A 17,812-nucleotide genomic window follows, 5' to 3' on the forward strand; every position below is an offset into this window, starting at 1 on the left:
CACATCAGCATGAGGTAGCACTTCCTGACATTGAAGGTGGCAGAGGACTGAAACAGCTGCCCAGGCTGCCCATGGAGTCTCCCTCTGGAGACATTCAAACCCACCTAGGTGTGTTCCAGTGTCAACTGTTCTGGGTCATTTGTTCAGCTCTATATCTGGCAGGCTGTAAATGATACAAGTTTATTGTGGGACACAAAGGGGATTGAATTCATAGTTTCTAAACCTACTGTCAGGTTCTGGTGGCACAATCTCAATGAACTGAAAGAATCTTGCAGTTTCTTTTTCTCAGGTGTAGTTGTGAAAAACAGGACAGGCAGTGAAAGGAAGGAAGACAGGCGGATTTTTCACACAGTCTGGTGTGTACTGTCTCCAACAGATAAAAGTGGGGTAATGGTAAGGTAATGGTAATAGTAAGGAATGGAATGCTTGGTCAAGCTAGAAAGAGTGGATCAAAATCCATGGAATGCTGTTTGCTGACCTAAAAGCTGGGGTGACCACAGCAGTACTGCTAGGTTCCTGCAGCAAATACACATCATCTTTGCCAGTGGCCTTTGTGCAGCTTAGCCTTGGGAGGGCTTAGAGTAACCTGGCTGGGCCACCTCAGGTGTGTCTGCTGTTCTGAACCTCATAAAGGCATTAGCATCTATGCAAACAAACCTTGTCTCAGAATGGAGGTTGATCTCCACCTTCTGTGTATGACCTTGCAGTCTTGTACCAAAAAGATGCTCCTTTTTGAGGCAATGTCTTCAGTTCATTATAGGCATTTATCTGAGTCCAAGTGGAAGATACTAGGTGTGTAATTTATGGAGAACATAGTCTCATTTGTGAGGGTTCCTTTGATTTAAATTTAGGATTACAAACGGACTAGCTCTTATTTGACTTGCAACACCAAAGAAGGTTTTCCAGCACTTGCTGATGTGCTAAGGTGACTTTGTTCTTTTTTGGTTTCATTTAGGTTTGTATTACCTTTGCAAATTCCTGGGAATAAGAATAATTTTCAGACCTTCCATCTGTCAAGACACAGTGACAGAAAGAAAATGACACCTGCATAGTCTGGCAATAATCTTCCTCACTATGTGAACTGTTGGGTGCCTGGTGCCTTCTAGCACTCTAGAGGGGACTGATTTGCCTCTGCAGCCTCCTTGTTCTTCTGTTCTGAGGAATATGGAAATAACAGTAAAAACGAAACAGATAAAGGACAGCAGACTTTCCAGGCCTTTCAGCCAATTGGTAATGGTGCAGAATTGGTTCTTTATTTATCTCTTTGGAGTAGGTTTGATATCAGTCTTAGTATTTATGAAGACAGAACATCAGCTTAATCCCATCAGTGGAGTTTGATAAGAGATACTACTTGAAAGTCCAGTTGTGTTTCAAAGGAAAGTCAGTAAATAAAGTCTTATCCTCAGGCTTCATGTAAGGCAAGGGTATAATGTTCCTTTCTACAGAAACAACCAGCATCAATTGCTGTCATGGGGAAAGTTGTTGTGGTAGGGACCTGTCCACCTTGGAGGTGCATCAGAAATGTTGTTTGCTGCCTGGTTTTGTTTGGAAGAGTGGTGTATGGGAAGGGGGTTTGTTGCCAGGTGATAAAAATTAATCCCATTCCAAAGTGGTCAAACTTTGAACAAGCCTGGGTGGCTATGGAGCCCGTTCTGGCTGCCTGGGACAACATAAAACATTCCTCAGTGCAGCTTGGATGCTATAGGGACTAGAGCTTCTCCAGAGGCACCAAAGCAGTAGTGCAAGACCCTGGCAGCCCTTTACATACCCTTCACCAAGGGCTGCTCCTTGCAGATGATCAGAGGAGGTCATTAATCAACTTTAAATAAACCTTCGTAAGCAGGCCCCAGGGAAATGACCTAAAGACGAAGGCAAGATGTGCCACAGCTTATGCTTTCCTGCCTGTACTTCTCCCTGCCCAGCCTAGGAAGAGCTGTGCCTGGTGGACTAAGCAGCTGTGCTGACCATGAGCGAGCAGAGCCACGTCAACAGCCTGTTCCTCAACGAGGATGCAGCCAAGCGGCTCCACGCCGACAGCCGGGTGCAGCGGTTCCAGCAGGCTGTGCACAAGCGGGCGGCGCGGGCCAAGAAGCGGATGCACAGCATCACTGCTGAGAGTGCTAAAAGCTTCTTCAGGAGAAATGCCTTCGTCCTCTTCACCATTGCTGCGGTCCTACTAGGTATGGAGCAGGAGGCAACACCAGGCACCATTAATAAATATGGGGAAATGTTTGTTTATTTTAGGAAGATTTTTATTTTATCACAGTGATTTGACTGAGGAGTTGAAGCTGATGAGCTCAAAGTGCTGCCCACATCATGAGTACTTTTGTGCAAGATCAAGGGACCCAACAGAGAGTGTGTATGTGGAAAGGAGTCCTTGTTGATCCTTTATAGCGCAGTATAGAAACACTCTACAATAGAAAGAGTTTGATGGTCCAACTCAACCAATCCTTGTACAAATCATCCAGGTTTCTTCAGAGGCATCTTGTGAGTGCAGCTGTAGGCACGAGGGCTTTTCAGATTCGTCCCAAAGCTTTAGCCTGACAGGACCAGAAATGCTGCAAATGGCCGTGATACAATGCAAACCAAATCTGCTTAGCAGATAGCAGGTTGTCCCTAGATTTTGATCCAGGCTACATGACTCTAACTGGCTGAACTCAGATTTAAGAGGTGGGTAGACAAAGAATTTGAACTGTGTAGTCACATTTATTTTAGTCTGTGAGATCATATTTCTCATCACAGCATTTTGTATCCATGAGCATCCTGGGAACAGACTCCAGAAGAGCAATAGACAGAGAACAAGGAGACCTGTGGTTTGACACAAGACTCCTCTGCACATAAATATGTCAGAGGGAGAGAGAGCATACCATAAAAACTGGATGATAGCCTTTTAGAAAATTAGCATTTGTTCCTTTGTAAAGAAGAGGAAAGGAGAGTAAATGTGAAGAGAAAAAACACATTGTAGGACTGAAGGACAGAGCACTGGATCACACTTCCATTCTCATCCCTTGCTGATCCACAGGGATTATCCTGGCCTTCTCCCTCCGGCCCTACCAGCTGACCTATCGCCAGATCAAGTATTTCTCCTTCCCTGGTGAGCTGCTGATGCGTATGCTCCAGATGCTGGTTCTTCCTCTCATTGTCTCTAGTTTGATTACAGGTGAGAAGTACTTTCTGCTGCTTTCAGCCAAGGCAATGGTCAGCAAAGCTGTTGTTCGGGTACCTCTTCGTGACACAGCTGGAGGTGCTTGGATTAGCTTGGCTAGTAGTGACAAGCCTGAATCTACAGTCACAGGGAACATGACCCACACTGAGATCCCTGCTGGCTCAGTAATAGTGCAGAAAAGCAGAAGAACTTGTGCTGTCTCAGAAGACTGGGGAGAACACAATGCAGTGGTTCCAATGCCCAGCACAAACAAGGATTTGATCCTACATAATCTCAAATGTCTCCAAGTTTGTTGTCCAAGTAAATTTCAGGTTTTCTCTAATCTGGAGAAAGTTAATTTTTGTTAGTCCAAAAGGATTGAAGTTGATCACCAGCTGGAGGGCTTGTTTCACCCAGATCCTCAAGTCAGTCATGACAGACAAGTTTTCAGACAGCAGTAGGGACTGCAAGGTGTTCCACCTGCTGAAACATCCCACCATTAGGGATTGAAAGGCCCAATGTACTAGGAGGGGATTATTTCCCTTCTGAGAGCTTTAAAAGAAAATTGCTACATTCCCAAATGCAGACTAAGATCCACCAGTGCTATGCTTCTTCATGACCACAAGCCACTTTCTTCCATGTCAACATCACCTTGGAACTCCAAATTCTGTTCCTTGTAGGCTGTGTTTCCTAGAGACCCTAGCTACTGGTCAAAATCATGCATGAGCCCTGCACTCTTTGAATCTTCCTCAAGCTTTCTCTTTCTCTCTAAGATGATAGGCTTCCTCACATTGTCTCTCTGTGTGACACCCCAGGAATGGCCTCACTGGACAGCAGAGTCTCAGGGAAGATGGGGATGCGGGCTATCATCTACTACATGGTGACCACAATCATAGCTGTCTTCATTGGCATCTTCATGGTGATCATCATACACCCAGGAAAAGGATCTAAGGACAAACTTCACAGAGAAGGCAGAATTGAGCAGGTGCAGACCACAGATGCCTTCATGGACTTGGTGAGGTAGGTAAACAAGATGGTCGCATGTTGAGATGATACCAGTGAGATTACATTCCTCCATGGAGCATCCTTTTGAAGTATCACGGCTTTAAGCATACAGTCTTAGGGAAAGAGGTTAAAGGCTGAGTCTTGGCAAGCCTAGTATTTCTAGTTTAGTCTAGCTAACTGGCTTTGCCACTCTGAGACTGAGTGCTTGGCCTGGAATCCAGCACTTCTCCAGAGGTATTAATGTAAGAGGTCATGGTGTGCTCAACAAAACAAGAAATGAAAACCATCAGTGGGCTACCTAGCTTTCAGAAATTCACCCAGCAAAGGCTACTCCAAATATCCATCTTTAATGACAAAAGGAAATCAAGGAAGTGGTTCCAAGACATTGCCTTTTCTTCCCTTGCTGTGACCTTACTCAGTGAATTGCAAAGCTGTACCATCTCAAGTGGTATAAAGCCATGTTTTTGAGGTACAGGATAACAGAGAGCTCACATGACAGCTGTAGAGGTGAGGCTGAGAGCAAGGCAGTGTATTAATCATTGTAGTATGGTATTGGTTCAAGGTTTGGTTGGGTTTGATGATGGTTTTACAATGTACCTATATTCCAGGGCAGTATGTGTATCAACTCTTTCCATATACCTGAATAACTTTCTGGAGTCTGAAAACATGTAGTGGAAGTCTGACAAGTTGCAAGATCAGCATATTCCCTTTTTCTGTCAGTCAGACAAAAAGGGCTTAAGTGGACATTGTGAAAGTTGTGACCTCAGACATTGCTCCAGGACAAAGAAGTTGGCCAGGAAGCCCATGTTTTCTTCCTAGTTCAACAGGACAATAACTCTTTCCTTGTTTTATCTACTGCAGGAATATGTTCCCACCCAACCTGGTAGAAGCCTGCTTTAAACAGGTATGAAATCTCATTTGCAGCTTGTACCCTGGACCATGGTCCTATCTACTTCTCTGAGGGATGGAATAGCACTTTATTCCCCAGGTCTGACTGCTGCAGGAGGCACTGCAAACATTAGTCTGTATTATAGCATCCCCCACGCACGCTTTTCAAACTGTCCGTACATGGGGACTTCAACCTCCCTCCCATCCCACAGAAGCAGGAAGGGTTTGCATGATCTCAGGTTGCAGGCTTGGACTGGCAGTGATATGGAATAGATTCTCCAAGAATCTGTCTCTTCTGCAGTGCTAGTGCCCTTAGAAGCAGCACAAAAGGTTATCAGAGAAGCCAGAATATCTGAGTCCTAGGGACATGAGATGCTCTAATGGTCTCTTTCGACCTTCTGCTCTATGAACATTCTGACCTTTCTGGTGAAAGCACTAAACTGGGGACCTTGAGAACAGGCAAAGCGTATAAGAGCCTAGCATGTGTCCTGATCATCTGAACTGGAGCCTGTGAGTGCATTTGATAATCTGTGTCTTTTCAGTACAAGACTCAGTACAGCACCAGGGTCTTCACCAGAACCATCCTCCACAGCAGCAATGCCACAGCAGATGTGGCAACCACTCAGATCCCTGTGCCTGAGAATTTCACCAGCATCATGGAGAATGTCACTCATGCCCTGGGAACCATCTCCGAGGTGCTGACCTTTGAAGAAGTCATTCCCATCCCAGGCTCAGCCAACGGGGTGAACGCACTGGGGCTGGTAGTGTTCTCCATGTGCTTCGGTTTGATGATCGGCAGCATGAAGCAGAAGGGACGGGCCCTGCGGGAGTTCTTTAACTGTCTCAACGAAGCCATCATGAGGCTGGTGGCCATTATCATCTGGTGAGGAGCACGGCCAGTTGGAGCAGGAGGTCTGCAGGTGCAGTTTCCATTGACATGATGAGAAGTGGGGTAGCTTTAAGGATTTCATGCACAAGGCAGGAAAAGCAGATGGGCACAGCTCTACTTTGGCTCCATCAAGCTGGAGGGAAAAGTCTGGATGGGATATTTGTTCACATTTCATTTCCTGGTTTTTTTGCTTTTACCTTAGAAATATCAGGTACACCAGCACTTGCTTTTCTTGAGGCTTCTGGAAACATCCTTGGAGACCAGAGAGCTGGAGTGGAAGATCTCTTAGCCTTACCAACAGGACTAGAGTGTGGGGCTTTCTCACCAAAAGCTTTCCTTCCAGCTATGTTCCAGGAGTCTGACTTAGCTATGAATCACAGTAACCCTTTGCCTCTTTCCTGCTTTTGGGGTGGCAGCTGTATGCAGTAATGCAATAGCTCTGAGAGCTGAGCTGGGTTGAGAGGATCATCTCAAAGTTACTGCCTTTCAAATCCTTCCCAGATCGTAACTCCTCTGGAGCTCAGCTGCTCATTGCTTTCTGTGTAAGGCTGCCTATGACACATGGTGCAGACAAAGAAAGCATTGCTGAGACAAGTCTACTCTAGAAGGCAGCATTTTACCAAATATTGTTATTTTAAGCTTTTTACCCAGTTAGGGCTCAAACTTTTGTCAGGTACTGCAAAATAGGACAGATGTGGCTTTGGCAGAACACATGCAAATTTCTGACAGGGAAGAAATCTGTCAGCCTGACACCCTCTCCCATTTTAGATCACTCCAGCTTCCTTTCCTTGATCTTATAAGTCACAGTCTTGTATCTCAAAGCAAAGTCCCAAGCCCAGCAGGACAGGCCTTACAGAAAAAGGCACAAAGGGGAAGAATATCCCTGAGCTCATAGGGATGTTGGGAAGCCCCACACCCCTGGGATCTTTTACTCCATGTCTGAACCGGAATTTGGGGCTTTGCTTTCCAAAGAACAGGTAAGTCTTACCTGGGGGCACAGAAGTGAGAGCGTGAGCACAGTGGAACAAGTAGACATGCACACTACTCCAGAGACCTTCAACACCCCTCCTTAAATCTCCCTTTAGATGAAGGAAGGTGGGGTGTTTATATATAGAACATTGGTTACACTTGGGACACTGCCTGTGCATGCCTTTCGGTAGCCACAGTCTGCAGACCATCTCCCAGGAGCTTGTTTTTCCTGGGGAGATCTGATCACTGGCTGCAACCAAGGATGTGTTCTAACAGGAACGTCAGAGGAAATGAAATATTTATTAAATCCTCTCCTGAAACTTTTCCAAACCTCCCGGGCTAAGCTGGAGTTTGGCATGTGGAACTCTGAGCCTTGTGCATGAGGTGCATGTGAGCTCTTGAGCTGCAGAGTCCCAGCCTTGAGAGAAGTGGCCAGGGAGCTAGAGTTTTCTTTGGTCTGATTATTATATTAGTGCCCATGATTTTCTCCATATCTGACTTATGTCTTCTTTTCTGTGGAACCTCAGTGCTGCTTGTCATCTGCATTGTTATGGACGGGGGAAATAGACACGAGGAATGGAAAAGATAGCAGGATACCTCAAAATGGGGTTTTATATGAACCATGGCTGTTTTTACAGGTGTTGGTGTGTCCAGTCCTTGTTACACCAGAAATCCCTAGATGTTCATATTCCCTAAATGTGAGCATCTGAAGACAGCAAGGCTGATATCCGAGAGCCTATAGGATACTCTTGGTTTTATTCCCTGATTCCCTGTTTCTCCTGTACTTTCCTGTGCCTCAGGAAAAAAAAATATGGTCAGCCCAAGCTCTGTTAGGAGAAGGGACTCTGAAGGTTTCTCTACATAACCTTCCTTATCAATTCTAGAAAGAGTGTTGTAGAAATGTAGAAAACCCAAAAGGAGGAGGAAACCACCATTGCCCATGCTGTGTGCAAAACAGAGTGCTGAGGTCTCCAGGCATGCACCAAGAGCTGATTTTTGACCATGGGATAAACAAGTCCCAGCTCTCTCCAGGTTTCTAGAAAAAAAAACAGCAGTGTAATCCTGTGATTAGGCTCAGTGAGCACTTATGGTATGCTGGTTTACTGGGGATTTAACCAGACAGCATGTGTTAAATCTGGTGCGAAAGTGTGGGAGCCAGTCCTGACCATCGGCCTTGTGTTTCTGTCACAGGTATGCTCCAGTTGGGATCATGTTTTTAATTGCGGGCAAAATCCTGGAGATGGATGACCTAGCAGTGATGGGAGGCCAGCTGGGGATGTACACACTCACTGTGATTGTTGGACTCCTCATTCATGCACTTTGCATCCTGCCTCTGCTCTACTTCATTGTCACTCACCGAAACCCCTGGGTGTTCATTGCAGGGCTCTTGCAGGCTCTCATCACAGCCCTGGGCACCTCCTCCAGGTATGATGGCTATATAGGAGTGGAGTCTGGGCTGAAACAATGTAGATACTACATCTCAGCACTCCATTGCTCTCAATGCCTCACTGTGGTCTCACAATTCCTAGCACTTAGCAGCTTTTTGCAGTGAACCAGCCAAACTCATTTGGGAGTGGGAAGGTTCTCACTGCCCTGCTCAGGAGCCCTACTCACATGACCAGCTCTGACCATCAGTGAATGGCCCATATTCCTCCTGACCAAACATGAGGGTGACTTTGCTTACCACTGAATTGCTGAGCTCAGGACAAATATCCTGCTGAATCACAGCATTATTCCACATGCACATACCTCTCACACACATGTACTTGCAGATATTTTCACGTCCGTCTCTCCCAGGCACACAGACTGTATGCAGCTGTCATTAAACTTCCCAGAGACCTGGGCAAAGGCATCAACACCAGTATGTTCAGTGACTCACAATGCCATGTTGCACAGCCAAAGCAAGGGATGGTAGATAACTGTTGTTTCATTAAGTGTTATGTTTCTTGTTATACTAGTGTCCTGGCAAGCACATAGCAGGCTCTTCCACATATATTCTTATACCAAAACACACAGCATTTTTCCTGCTCATGTTCTCTTTCAGAAACAGTTCTTTGCTTTCTCTGCAAGATATATTCTCAAGCATGATATATTCTCTTGTGTTATGGACTGAGAGGGATGAGAAGGGGCTCAAGTTTTTTTAATAGCAGAAAAAGCAGTTCTGGTTTTGACACGCTACCCTATGTACCCTGAATCCTCCTTCTTTTGGTTTTATACCAGCATCATCAGCCTCAGGGTTATAGAGCCCCTGTCCCAACCCCCTGAGAAAAGTCATGTTAGAATGTTTAACTGCAGCATGTATCATAACTGAAGAAGCCTTGCTTCTCTTCTTTCCTCTAGCAGCTTCTGGCCTCTGGCCCACATGGCAGGGTGCAAAAGTAGGCGGGTAAAGTCATAAACCAGGCAGAGGCTTAGTCCTTCTTCTAAAATCGGCATATATGCAATTCATGCGGTTTTGTTATGTATTGTTCACAGGGGTCTTAGGATAAGGGAAGAGATGAGAATTTTGACTCTATGTTTAGAAGGCTTGGTTTATTATTTTATGATATATATTATGTTAAAAACTATACTAAAAGAATAGAAGAAAGGATTTCATCAGAAGGCTAAGCTAAGAATAGAAAAGGAATAACAAAGGTTTGTCTCTGACCGAGACAGTCTGGACACGTGGACTGTGATTGGCTATTAATGAGAAACAACTAGATGAGACCAATCACAGATCCACCTGTTGCATTCTACAGCAGCAGATAAGAATTGTTTGCATTTTGTTCTTGAGGCTTTTCAGCTTCTCAGGAGGGAAAAATCCTAAAGAAAGGATTTTTCAAAGAACATGTTGGTGACAGTTTTGTAAATTCCTTTCAGCTCAGCGACTCTGCCCATAACCTTCAGGTGCCTGGAAGAAAACAATGGTGTGGACAGGCGCATCACAAGGTTTGTGCTGCCTGTGGGAGCCACAATTAACATGGACGGCACTGCTCTGTACGAGGCCCTTGCAGCCATCTTCATTGCACAAGTCAACAACTATGAACTTGACTTTGGGCAAATCATCACAATAAGGTGACTTTTGAAAGAGCTTTGGGACTACAGAAAGTTTTGTTGGCTTATCTGAGGTGTGATCAGATTTCTCTTTTGCTCAAAAGAAACAATAAGGAAAAAAAGTATGGGAAAGAAGGGTTGTACTACAGATCCAGGTGTTAAAGCATATGTGGACACCATGTCTTTGAGGCTCCACTTGAGCCCTTCTCACATGTCCAGGTCTTAGGAAAAGCTGTGGTGGGTACTCTTTTATGAAGGGGCGTCTGGCAGGGGCAGCCTCACATTATGTTGATATCCCATGTGTCACTATCCTTCTTGGTGACCAGGGCAGAAAGGCTGCCAAGACAATGAGGAGTTTGAGCTAATTCCTGACATTTCTGCAAATGCGACCAGCTCTTTTCTTCCCTTTGCTGATAGCTCTGCTTTTCCATTCTCTCCAGCATCACTGCCACGGCAGCCAGCATTGGAGCTGCAGGTATTCCCCAGGCAGGACTGGTGACAATGGTTATAGTGCTGACATCAGTGGGGCTGCCTACTGAAGACATTACACTGATCATCGCTGTGGACTGGTTTCTGTAAGTTCCTTGCCCAGAAGGCATGCACTTCTGTGCATTCCTGCCAGTGCTTACAGACATCATCTGTACTCCCGATGTCTCTGCTAAAAGCAAGCTCACTAACTCGAACCATTAAGGTTAAAACACACCTGTATCCCTGAGACCTTTGCACAGTAGCCCTCTCTGCCCATGCTGGAGTCTTCGTCATATGCTTCAGTGACTCAAGGCATCAGAGGTCACTTGCTGATCAGCCTGGTGACCAAACAGAATGTCCTCAATTTGCTTTATTTAAAATGCATACAGAAATTATTTGCAAAGTCATAGGGAAGAGCTGTGCCAATAATAAGCAAATCCACACTACAGAATGATACTTCTGGGCTACCAAACACTGAAAGAGGGATGAGACTGGGGTGTACAAAGTTGAAGAGTGTTTACATGGGTGCAGCTTGTCAAATACACTGCTGCATTTCAGTTTTCGTTCCCTTTTAAATAAAATCACTTGGGACAAGTGATTTTATAGTAGTGCTCTTAGGAACCATATTGAAGAATGCATTTGTGCACAGTCCCACCTCTCTGTCTTCTCACACACCAAAATCCTGACAGATGGATACAGTCAGTGTTCTCCTCTGTTCTTCTATATCTTGTATTGTTGCTTTGTAGCCAAAGCAGGCAAACTCTGCTCCCAGCCATGGCTGACCAGTTGGAAACAGTTTTGCAGAACACCTTCACTTCTCCTGTGGATTGTACATAAGAACAGACTTGGCTGGGAAGAGCTCTGCCTCCTAATAAACCGGGTTACTTCTTGTGCTTACTCAGAGTAGATTATTTCAATCAGGCTCCGCTGTTACTACCGAAGGTTCTGATGGAATGCTGGACTGGTGACAGCTTCAGCAGCTCTGACATACTGTTGTGGTTGTGGAGAATATCTCATTGCAAAAGGTCTTTTAGATGTGCTGTTTTGCACAAAGAATCTGGTGCCTTGTCTTACCACATGCTGTCCATGCTGAAGAAATCTGTGTCCACAGCAGTGCTGTCATAGGATTGCACCAGAATTTCAGCACTTTTTGTAAAACAAAATGCAACTTTAAGTGAAAGAGATGTGTTGAGATCATCTGAGTCTGCAGCAAGGTTTTTGGAAAGGACAGAGTCCATGTATAAACACAGCAACCTTCATCTTAATATGTGTCAAATCCAAAACTTTTCAGTAATAAATTGGGAATGCAATAAAACAGGAATGAATGTGAAGCTTGAGCTCAAGGATGTCAATCAAGGAAGTCTCTCTGGGAGTAATTTTCCTGTCAGTGTTGAAGTATCCATTATTAGAATGACTTAGGAAGTAGAAAAAGTTTCACTGAAGATGTTTCTTGAAATAATCTTCATCCCCTTAGCTGCTACTACGAACTCTATTTTGTTTCTCTCTCTGATTTTTCAGGGACCGCCTTAGAACGACTACAAATGTCCTGGGAGATTCTTTGGGGGCTGGCATTGTGGAGCATCTCTCCCGGCATGAGCTGGATGCACAAGACTGCGAACTTGGTAATTCTAGGATACAGGAGAAAGAACAGCTCTCCCACCTGGTTTGCCCACAGAATGACACCCACAGGCACTCCAGGAGGGAGACAGCACTGTGAAATCGGGCAGCAGAGTGCAGATTTATGTAAAAAGCGAAACAGAAGTCCACAGTGGAGGACAGAGAAAGATCCATTGTGCAAGATGCTCACTTTTCTATCACCTCTGCCACACGCAGTCTTCCCTAATCCTGTTGCTCTCTTATTTCTCTCTGACTGGCATTAAAGAGGAAAAAATTAAAGTGCAAGGAAAGCCTGATTTAGTCATTCTTACGAGGCCCAATAGTTAGACCTGAGTAAGGAAGACCTAGTGAAGGAGCTGGACTAGGAGCTTCTTTATTTCTGAACTAGGTAACCAGGTGAGTTGGGAATACCCCCATCTGTGGACTGCCCCCAAAATGTTGCTGTAATTCTGTCCTGCAAGATACAGCTGCAAAGTCTTCACTTGGTTAGTACCTTCACCCAAGGTACATTTACCTCCTTGCTCACAGTCCTGGTGTTTGCACAGATATGCACTTGATGCTTCCTGAGAACTCCACTGGCAACCTGTTTGGTTGCAGATACTAGAGTCACCCACTTCCTGAAGGAACGTGGGATCATACAGCAGGGACAGTTGGCTGGTAGCACCAATAGGGATCAATAGGCTTCTCATTAGTGGAAGATCCTAAAGGACTGTGTAAGAAGCAAACAGTTGCAAAATTTATTTTATCCATTATTCAATCTAGAAACAGCTCTCCCCTCTACCAAGCTCTGCCAAAACCCAGTTAACTTAATTTCTCTTTAGCAAGCTCTTCTCATCCTGCTGAAACCAGGAGGGGAAACACAAAGTTTAAGAACAATTTGCCCATCTGAGCAGCTGGGTGGTACATCCATGCCAGGAATGACTCCCTTCTGTGCAAGATTTGCTCAGAAAACAGTTTCACTCCTCCTCACAGGATTGCTAAGGAAATGATTCCTGTGCTCATCTCTACCTATTTTCAGAAGTGACTTCCCCTCAGCCACATTGCTCTAGAATGTGCTTTCTAACACCTCTGTCTTTCTACAGATCCTTTTCTTGTATAGGCAGAGACAAATCACTTAGCACTTGCATAGGTTTGCCAGATCCCAGACTTAAAAAATCAGGATATATTTTTTAATTCCTACCAAATGGAATTCAGCTTCTGTTTAACACACTTGGACATAAGCCCAAAATTACATCCATAACATCGCAGAGTCTAAAGATATAAGTAGGGACCTGCTTCATCCATGCTCTCTCCCCCTTCCCTGGTATGGCCAGGAATACAGCTGGTATCTCTCACACCAGTGAAGAGGACCACTAGGACTTGTTCCATAATGTCCAGATCCATGGACATCCAGAAAAATGAATGTCTGTAACTTAATCAGGAAGATGTTAAGGAACCACAGTGTTGGGGCTGCTGCATTATAGCTGTCCTGCTTTTAACAATGGCTAAGAGCAGGAATAGCAGTGAGCAGCCTCCTGACCCATCAAGGTACTATCTAAACTGGCTGGTTTCACTTGAGATCTGTTCATTATTCCCAAACCACTATGTCACTTACACCCCTCTACCCTGGCTTTTCACATTGATGTTTTTCATACCTAGACGTAACCATACACTCAGAGGTACACACTGTGGAAGGAAGACCTCAGAGGCATCGCTGGAGTCAAGTTTGCCAATCACAACTGCACACCTTGCCCATGCTGCCATCACCAGCACTAACAAAGCTTCCTCAAACACATTTCTTGAGATGTACAACGCCAGATCATGAGGCTCTTTTTAGTTGTTCAGAAACTGCAGGGTTATATATTGGTGCTGCTACATTCCACATTCTATGGGCAGAGTATTCTATTTTTATGGGCTGGACAATTATTTGGAACCTGAGATAAATGCACAAACGCATCTCTTTCATGTAAGATTGGTAGCAGAACAGGATAACTAGAAGTGTGTGGTAGCTCTGTTTAGCAGTGGCTAGCTCCAGACTGTAAGGCAGCAAATTGTTTGCTGACTGTGGAAGGCAGATTGCTTATTTTGACAAGAGACCTACTCTAGCAGGAGACGAGTGATATGGGTAACATATGATTATCCTTCTTTTTGTAGCACTTTTTTAAATCTTGTTTGAATACTTTTATAATATCTGTTCTTCTCCTTTCTAGACTAAACAGATCCCGTATGTATCACAGGTAATAATCATTCATGTTCCTCTCCTCTGGACATTCTCCTTGCTATTCCACATCTTTCTTGAAGTGGAATGACTAAAATTTGACACAACAATCCAACTAAAGATTTATTATTACTGACCACTGAGGAAAGAATATTTCCTGAACATTAAGATTTAGACCTTGGACTCATGTTACCATGGTTGTTAGCAGGCTATGCATCGGCTGATCAGGATAATTGCCCCTGATGCATACATACAGCAAACTCAAGTCTGCTCATCTTATCCGAACTCTTAGCAAGGTTAGACTCTTACTTTGATGAGATGGCTCCATCTGAGGACTGGATCTTAATCAAAGAGTTTTCAGATACACTGCATCAGCTTGTATCTATAGTGAGATAAGACAGCCCTAGGTTATCAATAACACTGCTCAGCTGATGAGTCTAAACCTTCATAAAGAACAGACCTGCTTATAAATCCCAATGAAGTGCTTTATTTTTTAACAACAGCATGATAGCATTGACCCTAGTCCAGTGGTAATATATGATAATTTCCACATCAAATTAAACAGTACTGCTGCCTATCAAGCAATTTCCCAGCTTGTGTTTATGCAGTTGATTATTACTGCTAAAGTATAGTAATTTCAAGTTGTCCATATTGAACTGCTTCTTGGTTTTCTTTTTTTTTTTTCCAGACTGCTTGTCCAACTTTTCAAGAAAACATTGAATTCTAATCGTGAAGTGACTTCTTGTATAAAAAGGGCAAACTAAAGGATGAATCAGAAGATTGTTGGATTGGATTCTAGCTCAAATGGGAATGAATTCTGGGAAGTCCTATGGCTTGGGTTACACAGACTAGATGGTCATAAGGGTCCCTTCTGGCTTTATATATATGCACGTGCTTTCTGGCTTAGAGATATCACAATGGGTGTTTCCAACCCAATCATTTCTAAAAGCGATCTGAAAGGATTCTAATGATACTTTAATAAAACTCAGCAGGAGTCTAACCTGTTTTCAGTTCCTGTTAGCAGACATGTACACATATCACAAAAGGGACTCTCCATACCACATTGCATCCACATGTTCACAGATGTTCCCACAAAGCGGTATGCACCAAGCCTTGCCATTTGTGATTTCCTGCTTTCCACACAAGATTAACAGCACAAACAAGTAGATGCCTCATTTTCTAATAATGCAAACCAGTATTCCTTTGGGAATTTCAGAAATCAGTTTATAGCTTTTAGCTCTGGTGTTTACCCATGCTGTTAACCAGATTATGATTGGAATTATCTGTTTCCAGTACCTGAACATCAAAATATTGTCAGAAATTTGCATATACTTACATATCTATACATATATATGAAAGAGGTGCATGTGTGCAAGCATATGTATACATAGAGTCAAATTTTTTGTTACTAATCCAAGAAGGAAAGCCAATATTACAGTCTCACTATGTGTAAAGCTGCATATTTCATTTTGGTGCCCACCTGGATTTACTCATTTAACCCCATACTTAAAAAAAAGAACCTGAGGCTGTTCTACTTCATTCCAGAAATGAGTCTTTCAAAGCCAGATTTCCCAGAAAGGAGCTCAATGCATGCCAATTTAGACTTGTACCTTCTGGTGATGAAATGGTGATGAGAACTTCTCAATGTATAGAAAAAACTCTCCACTGTGTCCTTGCCTGTACACATCCCAAAGACCCTCATTTGCACTGCATCAGTCTTGGCAAAGGCCAAGTTTTCAGAGCTCAGTCAAGAATACTAAAGTATTTGTACTTCTTCCAAATTCAGTGCTGACCTTGTACTAACTCAGCCTTCAAAACTGGATAATTGAAAGGTTTTTTATAATTTTATCCACAGTCTTTTAAAATTACCAGATATTTGTGAGCTTATGCAGTCTTTACTGCAGTCCTGCTGCTTCTACTTGCAGAAACTTTTTATGTTTCTCCTATTTGCAAACAGATCTCTTCCTAATGGTTACAGATGGGATGAAACAGAGAGCGATCTTAATGCTAAATACACAAGTAGCTCTTGGATAAGGACATACCTCTTCAATGCTAGTTTGAAGAGAAAAAATCCAGGAAGAATATGGATTTTCAGTTAGGCCACATGTCACTTTATGTGTGTTGCACATTGTTCCAGGAGTCAGAGCTGCCCATGAAAGCTGACACGAAATTGTATGTCTTTCTGCTCTGCCCAAAGAAGAACTGGAAACAGTACTGTACAGTGTGTTCATGGCATTTGTGCAATTTGACTGTTAATTCCTGAGGGCTTTTTCTTCATGCTGTTATTTTCAGTCTTAATACAGATAGTTTCCATATTTGAAAAATAAAGGGAATTTTTTCCACAATACTTTTCCATTATTTTTTTCTATTATTTTTCCTCAGTACTGTGACCTTCCAAAGTCAGAGACATGACTTTTCACATGATGTATTATACTTTCTTATCTCCATGTGCCTACCTCATGGGTCAAATACCAATCTCAGATTTTGACAAGGCCTTTCCCTAAAGCTTCTTCTTTGATGCCATATTTGGCATAAGTTCATAAACTGACAAAGCTACATGAGGTTTGCTTCATCTGCACCAGACAGCACATAGGCACATACTTCCATCTGGAAAATCCACCTCCAAAAAAGGTTATGTGGAAGAGGTTTCAAAGGCTTAAACATTAATGGGTTTACATTACTTGCTAAAATGTTGCATTAATGGCATGGCATCTGCAGAAAGTGAAAGCTGTTTGTTCTCCTCTTGATATCCCTTTTTCTTGTCTTCTGTTCCCTAAGTGACAGGAATCAAGATGAACAACAGGGATGCTGGGGAAAGAGCATCCCCAGTACCCCAGCATCCAAGAAAGGCAACAGCACAGACTCAGAAGTCAGACCATAAGACAACAGCAAGTTATGAGCAGGCCTCAGGTGTGGGTCCCAGGGGAGGTTGCCCAGGGCCATTAAGGCCTAATAGTCCTCTTGGGGTACATCTGCAATCTAGCCCACATCTCCTGACCCCCAGCCATGCAGACTCCTGTGAGCAGCAGCAGCTTCCCTGAGGGGTCTCTGAAGATCCCCAGTCCAAACCCCTCTACTCAGAGCAGAAGCAACCTGTGCAGGCTGCTCAGGACTTTGATTGGATTTTGAACATCTCCAAGGATGCACGTTCCACACACTGTTCCAGCACTCAATCAACCCCATTGTAAAAATGCTTTTCTTCGTTTAAATAGAATTTGTCTTTCAATGTGTGCCCATTGCCTATTGTCTTTTCACCAAATACCACGGAGACAAGTCTCAAGGCTCCTTTGAATCTTTAAATTTAATTTAATCTTTCAACAGAGTGGAAATATGGGCTGACAGGAATATCATGAAGTTCAGCAAAACAAAAATTCAATGTCCTACACCTGGGGAGGAATAACCTCAGGCTCCAGGACACACGAGGAGCCAAACTGCTAAACAGCAGCTCCCCAGAGAAGGACATAAGGGCTCTGCCGGTGCCTGATTTGAACCCGAGCCACTGCTGTGCCCCTGCCTGTCCTGGCGAGGTTCAGGGACGGGAGCCTTCCCTCAGCACTGCTGGTGAGCTGCGTCCACGGACACATTATGAAGAGTCCGGAGA

At 43.9% G+C, this 17,812-nt stretch overlaps 1 protein-coding gene across 1 annotated transcript; it reads left to right on the top strand.

Moving 5' to 3' along the window:
* Window positions 1-1,966: 1,966 nt before the first annotated feature.
* LOC132339680 (excitatory amino acid transporter 1-like) lies at window positions 1,967-12,273 on the top strand. The gene is made up of 9 exons (XM_059870068.1): window positions 1,967-2,180; window positions 3,023-3,160; window positions 3,961-4,165; window positions 5,012-5,054; window positions 5,581-5,921; window positions 8,088-8,321; window positions 9,756-9,950; window positions 10,370-10,504; window positions 11,916-12,273. Exons 1-9 carry the CDS (start codon window positions 1,967-1,969, stop codon window positions 12,112-12,114), a joined length of 1,704 nt encoding a protein of 567 aa, XP_059726051.1. The 3' UTR covers window positions 12,115-12,273.
* Window positions 12,274-17,812: the final 5,539 nt, after the last annotated feature.

This window comes from Haemorhous mexicanus, chromosome 29 (assembly GCF_027477595.1).
Source record: "Haemorhous mexicanus isolate bHaeMex1 chromosome 29, bHaeMex1.pri, whole genome shotgun sequence".
Taxonomy (NCBI): Eukaryota; Metazoa; Chordata; class Aves; order Passeriformes; family Fringillidae; genus Haemorhous; species Haemorhous mexicanus.

What these genes read in the sequence shown, in the direction of transcription:
- LOC132339680 (XM_059870068.1), top strand. Translation starts at nt 1,967, where the DNA reads ATGAGCGAGCAGAGCCACGTCAACAGCCTGTTCCTCAACGAGGATGCA. An exon ending in TGTCTCTAGTTTGATTACAG is followed by an intron (nt 3,161 to 3,960) that starts GTGAGAAGTACT and finishes GTGACACCCCAG; the next exon opens with GAATGGCCTCACTGGACAGC. An exon ending in GGGCAAATCATCACAATAAG is followed by an intron (nt 9,951 to 10,369) that starts GTGACTTTTGAA and finishes CATTCTCTCCAG; the next exon opens with CATCACTGCCACGGCAGCCA.